At 44.3% G+C, this 17866-nt stretch overlaps 1 protein-coding gene across 5 annotated transcripts in view; it reads left to right on the plus strand.

Moving 5' to 3' along the window:
• Positions 1 to 17677, plus strand: part of DOCK5 (dedicator of cytokinesis 5) — a 197573-nt gene extending 179896 nt beyond the window's left edge. For 3 of the 5 annotated variants that reach the window (XM_053578247.1, XM_053578249.1, XM_053578250.1), the window contains 7 exons: positions 2984 to 3067; positions 3656 to 3793; positions 5999 to 6165; positions 9910 to 10078; positions 10749 to 10887; positions 12350 to 12453; positions 12964 to 17676. In XM_053578247.1, the coding sequence (XP_053434222.1) occupies positions 2984 to 3067; positions 3656 to 3793; positions 5999 to 6165; positions 9910 to 10078; positions 10749 to 10887; positions 12350 to 12453; positions 12964 to 13068 (906 nt within the window). In that variant the 3' untranslated portion in view covers positions 13069 to 17676. Of the gene's footprint in view, positions 1 to 2983; positions 3068 to 3655; positions 3794 to 5998; positions 6166 to 9909; positions 10079 to 10748; positions 10888 to 12349; positions 12454 to 12963 lie in introns of all 5 variants that reach the window. The other 2 variants (XM_053578246.1, XM_053578248.1) reach the window with 1 other exon arrangement.
• The last annotated feature ends 189 nt before the right edge of the window (positions 17678 to 17866 follow it).

Below are 17866 nucleotides of genomic sequence, written 5' to 3' on the forward strand. Positions count from 1 at the left end.
TCCCTTGGTAAGTTTTCTCTCATGACCAACATATTCTGAGATATCTGTTTTTTTTTTTTGTTTTTTTTTTTTTATGTATAGCCACTTTGGGGACATGCTAAAATTGAATGAAGTCTGTTGTTCTGAACAGACATAAAAGGGGATCTTGGCCACTTGAATCCATCGCGTAGGCTTTGGACATGGCGCAGTTTAACATGCGAGTGATGCATTTAGTGTCTGTTACGTGCCGCGGGTAGAGACAGGATTTTCCAGGGCTACAGTTCGTTTCCAGCACCTAACTAATTTTGGAGTCCTCTTCTTGAATACAGATCAATGTTTGGCAAGGAAACCCTTGTGGGGGCACCTGGAAAGTGGGTGCAGAGAAAGGAGTTACGGAGAAAGCGAGTGCTCCGTGGGCTGGGCTTTGTGTCCCTGTGTCCTGGGAAGAGCAGGGGCCTTCCCATCAGTCTCCTCTGGGACCCGACTCTGACTTTCCACTGTCTGCTGTGCACTCTTGGGCAACATGTTCACCTCTCTGAGCTCCACGTATCTGTAAAGTGAGGAAATTACCTAGCTCACAGGGTCGATTTGAGGACCAAGGGAGCCTTCCTGTGTATAGCGACCCTCACACAGGGCTCGCATAGAGCAGAACTTCCACCCCTGTCGGGTTTCTTCCTACCTCCATCTGTCTGCTTGGAGCAGTGTGTAACAGAAATGTTCTTTACAGCTGGTTCCTCCAGTGCTCTGTGGCTGTTGTTACAATAATCTTCCTTCTTCCACGTTTCTTTAACCTTTTACCCTTTTTTATTCTTACTACACTCAGCAGATGGGAAAGACTCAATGCCAGAGAGAAATCCTAATTTGCCCATGTTGGATTTCAGTGAAACTCCGTGATTCGGTGGTAGTAAATATAGAAATCGGATCTGAAATACAGTATTTTCTTAATGCTGTGTGGGCTTTTTCATATACACTCTCTGCTAGCAATTTTCGTGTATTTTTTCTAAGTATTAATTTTTATAGAATGCCCTTAAGCCTCAGATTTATGTGTGCCAGTATCTGTGAATAAATGTGTCATTTCATATGACGTTTTCCCAGCGACTGTCTTCCAATTGAAGTGGGAAAAAAAAAGCAAGGACATATAAACAAATACATTTCAGGACCTTTGGCTTAAAATACTAATTTATACTTTTAACTACTATGTATGACTTTGTACAACTCTAAACATAAGGAAAAGGTCAATTCGTCAATCACTGGAACCTGTTGCAGTCAAGTGAGAAACTCATTGTTATATACTTGATGGAAGTGACCTATTTTAAGCCAGCTCTTTAGTCATTCCCCTCCGTGATAAGAACACAGGAGCTGTGTGCTCTCATGCATCCACCTTCTCTGTTGTGAGGCAAAACTCTGCTTAAAAAGAAATGGATTTCAGAGTGCTGGGTTCTGAGGTTCCTTGTTCAAACCAATCACTGCTTTGGGAATTCCAGTGCAGTTTATCATTTATCAAAGAATTGTAGTTGTTGTTGTTTGCAGTTTTTGGCCAGGGCTGGGTTTGAACCCACCACCTCCGTCCTATAGGGCCAGTGCCCCACCCCTTTGAGACACAGGGGTGCTACCCCCAAAGAATTGTTTTAACTTTCTAAACTTTAAACTGCTTTTATTTAAAAGGAGAAAGTGGATAACAACGTAAGTAAATAGACCTTTTCATTTATGTTGACAATCCCTCTGGACCCGATTCTGGCTAGAATGAGCTGCGTCCAGGGATACTGTCAGGCTTCCTTTTTGGTTACTCTGGGGCTGCTCGTGTGTCATTCTCTGCTTTACTAGTTTCTTAGGGCTGTTGTAATAAAGTTCTCCAAACGAGATGGCTTAAAAACCCAGAAATCTGAAATCGAGGCATCACAACATTGGTTCTTGCCCAGGGTTGAAGCTTCTCTCCAGCCTCCGGCGGTTTGCTGGAACACCCTGGCATTCTTTGTCCAGCAGCAGGTGGCTGCTGCTTGTATCTCTACCTGGTGTTCTCCCACTGTGCCTGTCTCCTTTTTGTACAGACATCAGTCATAGTAGAGTGGGGGTTCATCCTCCCCCAGTGTGACCTCATCTTAACCCATTCCATCAGCAAGGCCTATTTCCAAGACAGGTCACTTTCAGAGGCAGTGACGTTAGGACCTCAGCATAAGAGTTGTGAAGGCGTGTATTTCAGTTCGTGACCTCTGCCCACACGGGAGAGTTTGCGTGCATTCTGTCTGCCACACACATTGGGCTGATTGCTGGTATAATTGTGTTCCATGGTTTCAGGAGTTCTCAGGTTTTATAGAATGGGGTTTGGGCTTTCATAGCAGCCAGGCAGACGTGTGAAGGGGAACTTTGAAGGTTGGTCTTTGAAAGAAAACACTTGGGGAAGAAGGTTCAGGTCCCAGGAGGAAACATGTAACCCCCGCCTTAGATGCTGCTGGGAACACCTGCTGCAGACGTCTATTTCTCTTTCCTAATGAATTTTGTCTTAAAAATGTTTTTCTGTGTTTGGATTTGAAGTTGGATTTTTATTTCCCTATTATGGGGCTTTTGCTGAAAGGGCTGTGAATACTCATTGATGAACGTGGTGCTGAAGCAGAATGATAACGGAAGACCAGAAACACCCTCAGCTCTGTCGCCCGTCTGTTAACATTTTGCTCTTTCCCTTCTATCTACGCACTTAATTCAATTGTTAACCTTTAAACATTGTCATTTGTCCTTTTGTTATTTGAAATGTGTGTGGGCATGTTGATTATTGAGTCTATAACCTTGCTAGGAATTTGCCTGGCTCCAGGAAGACCACATAATAGCACCTACTTTTAAAAATTGTCCACTCTGGAATGAAGGGTTTCCTGGAAGAGGAATGAATTTTTAGACAGACATTCCTGGTTTATCAGAACAGATGATTCACCCTTCCCTTGTAGAGTCATATGCATAAATAGGAATGTGTTCTAAATATTTCTGATTAATACTGGACATGCTCTTCCTTCAGGCTTTCTTCACAGACAAGTACTTGCAGGAGCATCCTGAAGACCAGGAGAAGGTGGAGCTGCTGAAGCGACTCATAGCATTACAGGTGCCCGGGACAGCTGCTGGGGCCCGTGAGGGAATCCAGCACCTTCCCCTTGGTTCACATCTGCAAGCCCATGTTCAGAGTACTTTCCTGTCTTTTTTTAACCTTTATGGACCCACAACCTACCTATTTATTGGTTTGGCAGAGCGACTTAGGGACAACATCCTATTAAACTTGACAGGGACCTTCTTAGAGCTCAGACGAAAGCCCATCGTTGGTCTCCCGGTCCGTATTTCTAGCCGAGAGTCTTTGGCCTTGTTTCGTTCTTTCCAACAACTTCAGTGGACAGTGGTAGAGAATGAAACCGTCCGGTTCATCCCAACCTATTCATCGCTCACCCACAGACATGCCCCAGGGCTCTGTCAGGTTCGCCCCTAGCCCTTCCCCAGTCCGGGCCGACTTGTGGCCTTGCTGTGTCTCTCTCTTGCTTGTAGACCACAGTCCCTCCAGTTCACAAGCCCTGAGCTGAGAAGGGACCTCACTGGATAGCGCTCTGTCTTCTAGCCCCCACCCCGCCCTGGCCTGCCTCCAAATTCTGATGACCCCCCGACCCCCAAGCCACGTTTCATTCCCTCTGTGCCCCGTTGGCAGATGCCACTGCTGACCGAGGGGATCCGCATCCACGGTGAGAAGCTGACGGAGCAGCTCAAGCCCCTGCACGACCGGTTGTCATCCTGCTTCCGCGAGCTCAAGGAGAAAGTGGAGAAGCTCTATGGGGTTATAACGCTGGTAGGCTGGGCCTTTGGGCTTTTTCTAAGTGCCTTGACCTTTTTCGGCACTGATCAAATGAGCCATGATAGCTTAGCGTTGGCATGACAATACTGGGGCAGCTGGGAGAAAGCTTGTTCTGCTCTTAATGACTTTGAACCATCCCTGAGCTAGACAGAGGTTCTTAAATTTGAAGCATCAGAACCACCTGGAGGGGCGTGTGCAGACGCAGGTTGCCCTGAGTTTCTGAGTCCATAGGTCGGGGAGAGGGACCCAAGTATGTCCACTTCTGACACGTTTCCAGCTGATACTGATGCTTCAGGCCTGGACACTTTGAGAACCACCGTGCCAGAAGTTGGGGTTTTGCTACACCTAGACCCTGGTTATTCCTGTCCTAACTAAATGTCTCATAGTTTTTGCTGATCTTAAAAAGATTATCTATTTTGATGAGAAGTTTATCATCTTAACTCCTTTGAAGGGGAGAAAGAATTGCTTTTTTCAGTATCATGTAGCTGATTTCATTATTTTTTTTTTTTTGACAGTTTTAACACATTCCTCACACCTACGATTTTCTTTTTACCTCCTGAGCAATGGGGTGGAGGGCGCATGTGCTCACCTTTCCCCTCGAGTGGTTGTGCGATTGGTGTGAGCATCACTTACCTACTCTTTTTTCTTTGCGTTTACCCTGTTCTCTTTAATGGTCTTATTCTTTAACCGCTGACTTTTCAAATTCTTTCCTCACGTCAAAGCTTTGAGTCTCTTTTCATGTTCTCTGCTCCCCGTTCCTATCCTTCTATCTCTGCTGCAGTTTCCCCTACATATCTTCTTGACCATCTTTTTCAGCCATGAAGAGTATTCACTCTTCCCTTCTTCCTAAGAATTTGTCTTTGAACCTACTGTTAGTTAAACATTTTCTTATATGAGCATTTGTCTTTTGCACACAATTTTCTGGACAGGGAAGACTCTGCTTTGGACTTAACGAGCTTTGTCAGTATTGAAACGAGGCCGGTAAGGCCAGGGGCAGTAACTCATGCCTGTAATCCCAGCACTCTGGGAGGCTGAGGCAGATGGATAGCTAGGGCTCATGAGTTCGAGACCAGCCTGAGCTAGGCGACACTCTGTCTGTAAAAATATCCAGGAATTGTGGCGGCTGCCTGTAGTCCCAGCTGCTCAGGAGGCTGAGGCAAGAGAATTGCTTGAGCCCAAGAGTTTGAGGTTGCTGTTAGCTATGACAGCACAGCACTCTACTGAGGGTGACAAAAGTGAGACTCTATCTGCAAAAATGAAAAGAAAATGGCTCAGCACCCATAGCACAGTGGTTATGGTGCCAGCCATATATACCAAGGCTGGCGGGTTCAAACCCAGCCTGTGCCGGCAAATTGACAACTGCAACAGAAAAATAGCCAGGCATTGTGGTGGGTGTGCAGCTACTTGGGAGGCTGAGGCAAGAGAATCACTTAAGCCCAAGAGTTGGAGGTTGCTGTGAGCTGTGACGTCACGGCACTCTACCGAGGGTGACATAATGACACTGTCTTAACAACAACAACAACAAAAAACACAAAAAGAAAAGGAAAAAAAAAAGAAACTAGGCCTATATAAGTCAATATAAGTGAGTAAATTTAATATGACGGTTGACAGGGTTATGTACTTGTGACACTTCTTGTGAATGTAGATTGGTACACCCCCATTTGTTGAGGTTCATCAGTTTTAAGCTTTAGGTCTACAGATTCAATTACAAAATTTTATATTAGGCCATTCTTTCTTTTTTTTTTTTTTTCTTGCAGTTTTTTTTTTTGGCCAGGGCTGGGTTTGAACCCGCCACCTCCAGCATATGGGGCCGGCGCCCTACCCCTTTGAGCCACAGGTGCTGCCTCCATTATTTCATTTTTTAAAAGACTCAAAGAAGCTAAGCTAGAGAAGCAGACCCAGCATTTTGCTGTTTTATCGGAGGGGAAGGCACATCTTAGTTTCTCCTCTCTTGTGTGTCTGGCAAAAAATTATAATGGCTTTTCCTCTAGTCTTAGAAACAGGGTGAGTTTTAACCTAAGTTGTGTTTCTAGCTGAGAACCTAAGTATTGGCAGCTGCAGCAGCCCAGGCACCAACCCGTCAGAATGGGGGCCAGCCGGTGCCAGGGAGTGCGGCTGAGCCCCAGACACGGCAGCTACGTCGGTTCACAGGGCCGGAAGTCCCGCCCGGCTAACCCTGAGAGGTCGTGTGTTTTTCAGCCACCCAGCTTGACAGAGAGGAAGCAGAGCCGCACCGGGTCTATTGTGCTCCCTTACATCATGTCTTCCACCCTGCGGAGGCTGTCCATCACCTCCGTGGCTTCCTCTGTGGCTTCCACCTCTTCCAACTCATCTGACAATGCCCCTTCCAGGCCAGGATCTGATGGGTAAGCGTTGGATCTTTAACCTCTAGGAGGGGTTGAGGGTAGCACCTTGGTAATGTTTTGCCTTTGGTCACCAAAATGAAGCTCAGTCCAAGTGATCAGCCTCTGGGTCATTCTCATTGTCTCCCTCTCTTTTTTTTTTTTTTTTTAATTAAATTATAGCTGTGTACATGAATGCAGTCATGGGGCACCATACGCTGGTTTGATACACAATTTGAAATATTTTCATCAAACTGGTTAACACAGCCTTCCTGGCATTTTCTTAGTTCTTGTGTTAAGACATTTATATTCTACATTTAGTAAGTTTCACATGTACCCTCGTAAGATGCACCACAGGTGTGGTCCCACCAATTACCCTCCCTCCGCCCATCCTCCCCTGTCCCCTCCCTTTCCCCTCTCTAGGAATGTCACTATTGACATAATGACAGCAACAGTTATAGAGGAGAATGAAAATGTCCTATCAGCCTACTATCTTCCTTATACTCATTGCCTAATTTTTTTCATTTCAGTTTTGAAGAACAATTTTTTAATTTATATTTAATTGATATATATATTTATTACTTTATTTAGAGTTTCACTACTCACGGTTAAACCTGTGAGTCTTTGGAATTTATGCTAATATAACGTATGAGGTGTGGAGCCACCTTTTTTTTTCCAGAGGCTATCCTGTTCTCCTGTAACGTTTAGTGAGCAAACCATCCTTTTTTTCTACTAATTGAAAACATCACTTTTATTAAAAATCAAATTTCTATATGTTATTTAGTCTACTTGTGGACATTTTCCCCCATTTCCTTAATCTCCCTGTCTGTCCGCACACCAATACTAGGCAGCTTTAATGACTGTGGATTTAAAACATTTTTATCTTCTAGAATTTCTTTTCAGAATTTAATCTGGCTAGTTTTGCTCCTTGCTCGCTTTGGGGGTTCTTTGTCTAGATCCTATTGGTATTTTTACCAGGATCATGTTAAATTTATGGACTCAGGTTAGGAAGATTGATGGCTTTTTGATGTTGCAGCTTCCTTGCCAGAAATATGAAATGCCTTTCCATATGTTCGAATTTAAAATATTTGAAAGGAGTAAATTTATAGTTGTGTTCTGTCTCAGGTTACTCTTTTTAAATGATATGTTACTAAAATACCAGAAACTATTAAAAGACAAAATGCTTTGCAGGTTCACTTACAGATAATCATGTTAAGGTTTAGTTATATAATACAAAAAAGTATGAATACTTTTTATACCAGTGGAAAAGCACTGGAGCTGTAATTTTATGACCTGCTGCTTAATTCAATATAAATAAGAATTTACATATCATTAAATATTTAAGATAGCATTGAAAATAAGTCATTTGACTCACCATTTATTTATAAATGTTTAATTCTATAATAATTATATCATAAAATAACCCACCCAAATGGCACCCTACCTGGAAATCAAATATAGAATTTTTCTTAAATCATTTCCACCTCCTTTTTTTTTTTTCGACAGAGGTATCTTTACATAGCTCTAATTATAGCAAAGTAATACGTTAGTAGTTTTTCTTTTCCTGTTTTTTTTTTTTTTGTGGTTTTTTTTTTTTTTTTTTTTTTTTGGCCGGGGCTAGGTTTGAACCCGCCACCTCCAGCACATGGGACCAGCACCCTACTCCTTGAGCCACAGGCACTGCTCCCTTCTTTTTATTGTAACCATTTTCCATATTGCTCTGTAGTCTTTATTAATACCATTTTCACCATTTTTGATGGGAGTAGACCACTGCATCATATGAATGTGCCAGAATTAATCCTTTTCCTACTATGGAATATTAGAGCTGGGTCCTTATTTGCAAACAAGTTAACATATAAATTCATTGTAAGTTTTTTTTTTTTTTTTTGTAGAGACAGAGTCTCACTTTATGGCCCTTGGTAGAGTGCCGTGGCCTCACACAGCTCACAGCAACCTCCAACTCCTGGGCTTAAGCGATTCTCTTGCCTCAGCCTCCCGAGTAGCTGGGACTACAGGCGCCCACCACAACGCCCGGCTATTTTTTTTTTTTTTTTTTTTTTGGTTGCAGTTTGGCAGGGGCCGGGTTTGAACCCGCCACCCTCGGTATATGGGGCCGGCGCCTTACCGACTGAGCTACAGGTGCCGCCCAATTCATTGCAAGTTTTAATTCAGAAATATTGTATCAATATAAAATATACTTTTATTATTAAAAATTGCAACAAACGGGTGGCGCCTGTTGCTCAGTGAGTAGGGTGCCGACCCCATATACCAAGGGTGGCGGGTTCAAACCCCACCCTGGCCAAACTGCAACAAAAAACAGCCAGGTATTGTGGCAGGCAGCTGTGGTCCCAGCTACTCGGGAGGCTGAGGCAAGAGAATTGCCTAAGCCCAAGAGCTGGAGGTTGCTGTGAGCTGTGATGCAACAGCACTCTACTGAGGGCAACAAAGTGAGACTCTGTATCTTAAAAAAAAAAAAATTTACAACTAATATATTTGTGCATATAGCTTTCCAGTGATTATGATATTCTTAGAAGTAGTATAGGCAGGATTTGAAGGTAAGCTTCCTGGCTGCAAAGCCTGTGCTAGTATCTGCTGCAGAAAACTCTGGAAGCTACTTTGTAGATTCTGTCTTTGCCGATAAATGTTTAAATTTTTATTTAAGTGTTTGATTTTTTGAATTTCAAAATATTTATGAAGGGTACAAGTGTATTTGTTACATGGATATCTTATGCCTGGGCTTTCGGTGTACCCATCACCAGAATAGTGTTCCTTATACCCAACAGGTGAACTTGTGCCCCCACACTTCCTCCTCACCCCCCTCCCCTCTTGCTCTCACGCCCTTTATATCACTTCGTGCCCATGTGTTCCCATCTCTTAGTTCCCACTTACGAGTGAGAATGTATGGTATTTCGTTTTCCATTCCTGAGATACTCCATTTAGAATAATTGTCTCCAGTTTCACCCAAGTTAGTCCTTTCTTTATCCTTTATTATTTCATTCCTTGGTATACACAGAGGGTGCCCAAAAATGGATACACATTGAAGAAAGGAAAAAACTGGGTTAAAATTGTATTAGTGACTATATACTAATAGCAAGAGAAATACTACCTTTATAATTGCAAAAGTCAAATGCAACTAGAGCATTACAGTTTTAATTCAGTTTTTTTCCTTTCTTAAATGTGTATACATTTGGGGGGCACCCTTTGTCTATAGGTGTACCATATTTTCTTTTTCTACTTGGGAACTGATGGGCATTTAGGTTTCTGCCTCCTCATCTTTCCGATTGTTAATTGTGCTGAGATAAACGTTTGGGTGCAGGTGACTTTCATAAAATGACTTCATTTCCTTTGGGTATATACCCAGCATTGAGATGGCTGGATGTTCCTGTACATTAATTGAGACCTTTTCTTCCGGGGATAAGATAAATAAATACTCAGTAATATTTTCATCTAGACATTTGATGGTCTCTGTACATTTACACCATGAGATGTTTGTTCAGTTGGGATTAAAAATTTAGATTTAGGGTGGCACCTGTGGCTCAAAGGGTAGGGTGCCGGCCCCATATGCCAGAGGTGGTGGGTTCAAACCCAGCCCCAGCCAAAAACTACAAAAAAAAAAAAAATAAATAAAAATTTAGATTTAGAACCTGAGAGTGAAGTCATGAGTCAAGTTACTGAAATGAAGAATCAAAACCACTGGGCCTTGTGGAGGGAATTTTGACTGCCTGTTGATCCACATTTCGTCACTTTTGTCCTATTGCTCACTGATAGGTCGATCCTGGAACCACTTTTAGAGCGCAGGGCCTCGTCAGGTGCCAGAGTCGAAGATCTGCCCCTCAGAGAGGACGGTGAGAACCGCATCAGCAAATTCAAGAGAAAAGACTGGAGTCTGAGCAAGTCCCAGGTCATTGCAGAAAAAGCTCCAGAACCTGATCTCATGGTAAAACAAAAAGAAAAAAACAAATCGCTGTCCTGGGGGCTTCCCACTGCCTCTCCTGTCCCCAGACACATCACCATTCAGTCCGTGGCAGTGTGTCACCCGACAGAAGGCTGTCTGTGGCTTGTCTCAGGACATACAACAGCCTGTGGTAGTGTCATGTTACAGATTGTGGTGACAAGAGCACACATGGAGAATTCTGAGTCTGTGAATCAATATTGGTGCAAGATCTTGTACCCACAACATAAACTTGTGTGGTTGATGCTTGGAGTTGTGGTTCTTATCACTGCGGTCCATCAAGTCAGTCCAAACATTGTCATTTCTCTTTTTTAATTTTTCTTTAAAAAAAGACTCTTCTTCTATAAGCCACATCAAGTTGTTAAGTGTGACAAGACCAATTTTCCCTGGGAATCAGGGTGGCTTATTTCCAATGTCAGTGACATGCAGTGCAACTGAGTAATATCAAGGGCAATATCAAGTGCACTGTGTAATATCAAGTTCACATCCAGCTGACCTGTGGGTCAGTGTTTCCAGGGTGTAGCTCTGCCCTGCTGCCCACCACAGGGCAGTGGCTCCTTGTCGAGGTCCCTGTACAGAGGCTGGTCAGAGGCTTGCCGAGCTCAGCCTTCCTCCCTGTGAGACTGTTGTGCTGTGTTTTCTTCCCTGGTCCCAGAGCCCAACCAGAAAAACACAAAGACCAAAGAGTCTCCAGCTGATGGATAATCGGCTCACGCCATTTCATGGTTCTTCACCTCCTCAGTCAACACCCTTGAGCCCACCTCCACTCACTCCTAAAGCTACCAGGACCCTAAGTAAGTTTTCCTAAATTCCTTATGTTCTTTTTACTAAGGAATAGGCTAGGTTTAGGAATCTGAGCAATTTGAATTAAGCCAGCCACAAAGTGTGTGGGACCATTTAAAGTTGGTTTGATTCAGTGGCGTGATGAAGGTGAGTGGGCTGTACTGTTAACTGTATTTTGCCATGTGTAATGCACTCCCAAGTGTAATGCATCCACGTTTTGAGCTCGAACTTTCAGTAAAAAAAAAAATCTTTTGTTTTAATTATTTAACTCAAATTTTCATTTGTTCATATTCAGGTCTTTGTTTTCTGTATTATAAAGGAATTTTAGCATTTATGTTTTAACATGCTACAAGAAATTTTATGTAACAATTACAAAACACAACAGATACAAGGTGCAAAACATTTTATGTACTGCTAACAAGTAGTACCACCCATGTCTAACGAACATCCTTCTTTTTCCCTCAAAAGGTTGGGCCAAAACAGTGTGTATTGCAAGGAAGCCTGGGGCCATCAGGACTCATGATCCAAAGGGTCTTCCCTTCTCCAGCTGTGCAGGATAAATGAGTTAGATCAGGACTAGGCCCAGACAGAAAGCAAGTAACTTATGGATGAACTATGGGGCAGAGAGACCTGTGTAGGGACAAGAAATATACCCATTCCAGGTACAACTTACAGTCTGGCTTAAGGGACCAGGGTACACAACCCTTGGGAAGAATTACAGTGTCCCCTAGTACAGAGGCACAGTTGGGGGGATAAATCTATCAGTGCCAAATGGGAGACAACGATCGGCCAAGTTTTATAAAGAATCAGTTAAAGTTTCCAGAGGAGAGGATGTTTTCTTTAGCACTTGGGGGTATGAGAGAATAGAGGACTACCAGAAGGTCCAGAAAATGTTTTCATCTTCAGCTTACTGATTAAAAACTCTGAGCGGGCGGTGCCTGTGGCGCAAAGTAGTTAGGGCACCGGCCCCAAATGCCAGAGGTGGCGGGTTCAAACCCAGCCCCAGCCAAAACAAAAACAAAAAACAAAAAAACTCTGAGCAAAAAGATAGACGTGAAACTTCTGGTGAATGAAGGGCATTGCCTTTGTCATGGGGGGTAAGAGATCTTTTTCATTTCATCCACAGAAACCATAAATATGTCTTCATGGCTCATGGCCGTAAACCCAAACACTTTGGAGACCCAAATGGGAGGATTGCCCAAGGCTGAGAGTTTAAGACCAACCTGGACAATATAGCTAGACTGCATCTCTGCAAAAAATAAAAGTAGCTGTAATCCCAGCTACTCAGGAAGATTGTTTGAGGCTGCAGGGAGCTACGATTGTGCCCCTGCACTGCACTGCACCCTAAGCCACAGAGCAAGACCCTGTCTCTAAACAGAATATGGCTTTAGCAATTTGGGCGACCAGGTTGGCTTCGGTGTTTAATGAGAGTCTCTGATATGTTCTTGTCTGTGTGCTTCATGTCATTTCTAGGCTCCCCATCTTTGCAGGTGGACGGCCTGGTGACTGCTCCTGTCCCACCCCCGCCTCCCCCCAAGAGCAAGCCCTATGAGAGCAGCCCGAGGACCTCCACTGAGGTATGGGGCCACGGCTGACCGCGCCAGGGGGCTCCACTCCCGAGAGGATGGTGGACATTGCAAGCTTTTCAGTAGGCAGGTTCACTGTCACTGTCATCCATTCTTGGTTCACTCCTGAAACCACAAGAGTTAGGGAAGTTTTCAGTGATATGCAAGCAGACCTTTTCCTGTGGGTGAAGGTAAAGCAGACATTCTCTCTCCCTCGCCTAGGAACAGAGTGGTCTCAGATGGGTTTCCGTCATTCATCCCACAAACATCTACTGAATGTCTCTATATATGCCAGAAACCCGAGTCTTCCCGATACAGTAGTCATTGTGTGTATGTGTCTGATTCGCTCCACGAGAATGAGGGAGGGCGAGTCTGTCTGTCTGTCTTTCTACCTTGCAAAGGCTGTCCGGATAAACCCAGATCCATTAGAAGCGAAAGCGGAATGTGCAAAGTGGGAAGGAGCAGGCGGAACTGGGAGGAAACGTGAGACCCTCCTCTGATTTCACGTGTGTGCCTTTGCAGATCGCCCCCCCTCTGCCTGTCCGAAGAGAAGCCAAAGTCCCACCCCCGCCACCTCCAAAAGCTCGAAAGTCCAGCATCCTTTCTTCTGAGCCTGGACCCCAGTGAGAGGCTTGCCCTCTGCCTGAAACTCCGAGTGCCTTGGACACCTGCTGCCTGAGAAGTGTCCCCATGGCACAGGGCTCTCTGATAACTGCGTTGCCTGCTCTGGGACGATTTTATTCTTCCAAAAGCTTCCTTTGGTCGATGTTTGGGGCCACATCCCCTCTAGTCTACAGGGAGTTCCAGAATTGGCCATGTCCTGTGCGTTTTTGAATGGAGAGATCTCCATCATATTACATTTAGCCTCTGCCACAGAGACACTGGGGTCTGGACAAGTTTTTTTTGCAGTGTTGGTGGCGTGGCCCCCCGGTAACCTACACCTCGAAGGGATTTCTCGCTTTGCTTCTGAGACGCAGTTACTTTTCTCATGGGGACATACCTATCCTGTCCCAAATAGCATCCTGGAAGAGATGGATGTCGTGTGCACTTTGGTGGCCAAAACAATTGTATCTTTGAAGAAAAGAACACACGTATTTCACCGGGATTGTCTGCTTTCAGGCATGAGTGGCTTCCATGACTGAAACAACAGGAACTCTGAGCTCTTGTGTCCCCTCACCCCACCCTTGCGTGGCACAGGAAAGCTGCCCTCTGCCTGTTCCCCCTCCAGAATCCCACCACACTCCTAACGGGTGGCCCTCGCTGCATGGCAGTCACTCCTTCTTACCACAGACCCCTTTGAAGCTTTTCCTTTTGCACATACAGTCTTTGTCCCGGTTCCCTGCTCCGAGCTCAAGTCACTGGCGACATGGGACTTAGAAGTCCGGGTTCAGCAGCAGCTTCTCCACATCCCATTTGGACGACTCAGTGGCCTCTCTCCGCTACCTGACTTTACCCTGGAGATTACAGTGCAATATTCCCCTGTGGTTATTTATTCCTCTTGATTGTGGAATTAGTTTGATTACTTGCTAATGGTACTAATCGTCAGCACTCCTTTCAGAAGAAAAGACGGGGTGATTTTAATGACCAAATATTACATACGCCTACATTAATAGCCACACAAAGCGATGGCTGTTGAAGCTGGCAGGGCCTCTGGGGTTATACCAAAACCTCCTTCACTTAGTACATCAGGAAATTGAGGCTACACACAGAAAATTGTCATACAGATTCTTACTAATAACCCCGCTTGCTAAATTATGTCTGTGCCCAGGTAACACTTAGATCTAAAGGACAACTCTGACAAATTCCTTAATGTAGTCCCCTAGTTGGAACAGTGTTTGAAATGCCCCAGATATTTCTAAACTACTTAGGTATTTGTGGCAAAGCAGAAAGCTTTTTGACTGAATCTGAGGGTCATCATGGCAGAAGCTCGCCAGGGGTCTTTTCCCCAACCTGGCCCACAGCCCTTCCCAGAAAAGGAGGTGGCGAGAGCAGACAGATTGCAGCTTTGCGACTTGGTGTCTGCCTGCCTGTCCCCTGCCAGCCCCTTCAGGAGAGACGCATGTCAGTTCAACGCAAGAGGCAAGGAAACACCTCTGAGGCGAGTCCAGTGTGGGACTCAAGAAATTCGTGTGGATCTTCTAGAAGCGTGGAGAATGTGACCCTTAGTCCCCAACCAGGAAAACTTGCAGTGTAGGATCATGAAAAAAAATGGGCTTCGGAATTAAACCCATATGGTTTCAAATCTCAGCAATGTCATCTATTAGCTTTGTAAACTCCCACGAGTTATTTGAAATTCTCTGGAGTTTCCTTTCTCCTCACCTTCTCAGTAAGACCTCTGACGCCAGCTGTTGCGAGGTTCAAATGAGATGGAGTACGCAAAGGGCGAGGTGCTGCTGGAACGGCCCTTTCTTTTCTCTACTGGGCCTGCATAAGCGCTGGAACTTTCCGACATGATTGATATGCCATGTAAAAAAAAAAATACCTTGGAATGTGAGTTCATGGAGAGCCCTTCTTTTGGATGGCATCTTTTGGAGCCTTTTACAAAATTATTTATGAACAGAGACAAGGCGTTTATAAGAACCGAAGAGGATTTTACATAAAAAGAACTCAAGCCCAATAGGGGAAGGAGGAGCCTGGAACAACTTCTGAGAAGTCACTGTGCAGTCTGGCAAGAGGAAATTTGTGTGCCTCACCCTGCTTTGGGGGCTCCCATTAAAATATTATAGAAAGATTAACTGGGTCACCAATAAAAACCTCCAACTGATCCTTCCAGTGCAAAGTGAGTCCCACAGTCTGGTCTTTGAACAGAGGCAGGGGTCATACATCGGTGCTCAGCTATCTTCCCCTTTTCGATATATTTTTCTATCTGATTCCTCTTCCACATGAAATAATTCCTTTTTCCTGCCTGGACACAAAGGATTCTAGGTAGTGTTGTGGACAGTAGATTACAGAGGACATTGGAGGGTTTGTTTTCTTTCACATTTGACAAATTCATATATAATGCCTGTCCTGAAGTCAAAAGAGGAAAACTGCAAAGAAATGCCCCATGATTACACTAAATATGGAAGAAATGAGGAACAGGGAGGAAAAGGGAAAGGATGGAGCTTTATCTTTCTGGGTTAGACGTCTCCAATAGTGAAACTCATTTGAATTAGTCTCCACATTGTCACAACCTTTGTGAATTTTGGTTTGTGGTTTGCAGGTTTGCAGTGATAGTTTTTAATCCCTTTTTTTTTTTTTTTCTTTCTCTCTGTCTCTGGCCTGGTGACTCGTCTGGCTTTGAGGTCTTTTTTGGATTTGGGGATCTAAGGATTGTTTTCTTCCACATATATTAAGTTCCTGTGGAATTCCAGGCACAGTTCTAGCCCGTCGGGATGTGGTGGTGCAGTGTGCAGCCCCGGTGTACAGAGACAGTGACGCTGGTGTGCTGTAGGATTGGAAAGTGAGTAGTATCAGATGACAGTTACACTGTTGGACGACGGGTTGCTTCCTCCTCCACCTGGACCCCTGGACCTTGACAGGCCCATAAAAACCGCAGCTACCCCTCCAATCGATCAGATAAAACCAGACATAAAGCTGGGTGTGACAATAGTCTACCTTTGTTGACTCTTTCCTTGCCAGGTCTTGGACAGAGCTCTTTTTTTTTTTTTTTTTTTTTGAAGTAGAGTCTCACTCTGTTGCCCAGGTTAGGGTGGCCTGGCATCAGCCTAACTCACAGCAACCTCAAACTCCTGGGTTCCCATGTTCTTCCTGCCTCGGCCTCCTGAGTAGCTGGGACTACCGTCACCACAGCTGGACGATTTTTCAATTTTTTTTTTAGTAAAGAAAAAAAAAAAGGGTCTTGCTCTTGGCTCAGGCTGGTCTCGAACTCCTGAGCTCAAGGGATCCTCCCACCTCCGCCCTCAGAGTGCTGGGATTACACACCTGAGCCTCCGCATCCAGCTGGATTTCTCGTTTTCAAATAGGGAAGTTATGTGCAGTTAAATGCACACATCTTAGGTGTGCAGATGGGTGAATTTTCACATAGCTTTACCTCGGTGTTACCGCCTCTCAGCTACAGACGTAGACCATCTCCAGCACCCCAGGAGGTTCCTGTGCGCCCATGGCACCATTGTGTGGAAAGGAATTTAGAAGGCCCTTCCCATTTGTGCCTCCTTAACTCTCACTTCTCAGGTATAACAAAAGGGGAGAGAAACCCACCATCACCACCACAAAGCAAGACTAGAAAGATTTCCTATGCTCGGCAAGTCAATGTGGGTCAGCTCCTAGGTTTCAATCTCATTTGTTTTAAAAAAGAGATTGAGACTACGTGATTTTTAGAACTCTTTCAGCCCTAGCTTCTCTCATTTTAAGTGAACAAAAAGAGAAGGAGAATCAGAAGGAAACTAACTTTGTGTACAAATGCTTTTATACGTCCGCACAGTTGTTTTCCCATTTCTCATCTCTGGTTGGTGTTTTGATTCTGCTGTACCGTGACTGTCAAGATCAAAAGACGTGTAGACATTAAAATTATGAATATGGGGGCGGCGCCTGTGGCTCAACGGAGTAGGGTGCTGGCCCCATATGCCGGAGGAGGCGGGTTCAAACCCAGCCCCGGCCAAAAACTAAAAAAAAAATAATAATAATAATTATGAATATGCCAATAATCCAGTACATGTTGAAATATTGGCACGAATTACCATAAGTTTCTGCAACAGTTTATAAACAGTGTCATCATCTTCAGATTTCATGGCATACAGGCTGCATTGCCTGTAATTAGACTTCTCGTTCATTTTAATAATTATGCTTCCCCCCCCCCCCATATCCTTTGGGAAACTGATAAATATCACTTCCTTGGAAATTCATTCCACTCACTATAAGTCTGTTTTTTTTCCTTAACTACATTGGAAAAGGTAAGTTTCTCTTGGGGCAGATTAAAACTTGAGCCCTCGATTCTAATTTACAAAAGGAAAAAGCTGGTTTTCCTTTCAGGCAAATGATTTCGGTCTGATTCTTAGGATCTAACCAGAGCTGGTCTCCAGTATCTACTGTCCAAACTCAGCTGTGTGCGTTCCTCACCTTTTGTGAATTGTTTCTCTAAACTTTGTCGAGGATTCCTGCCCTGTGGTTTTGTAACTAGTTGGGTTTCAAACATGGACAGTTAGGAAGATGTGCATTGGAGTAGAAGAGTTTTGTTCAGATTTGCTGTTATTTATTTTTTAAATTAAAAATGGAAGTGTATTTTACAGTTTTGTGTGTGTTTAGTTAATTACGTGTCTGAATTATATTCAGCAGATGAAGTCAGTCCCCAACTTTGGAATGGCTTTTCCTTCGGGACACCTTACACCCCGTTTTCTTGAAGGCCTGCACTGTGGGGCCCTGGCGTGGTCTTTGCCCCCTCCCATTCACCCCTTTGGCATCTGAGCTGACAGGTTTCTGATTGCAA

The sequence above is a fragment of the Nycticebus coucang genome, chromosome 24 (assembly GCF_027406575.1).
Source record: "Nycticebus coucang isolate mNycCou1 chromosome 24, mNycCou1.pri, whole genome shotgun sequence".
NCBI lineage: Eukaryota > Metazoa > Chordata > Mammalia > Primates > Lorisidae > Nycticebus > Nycticebus coucang.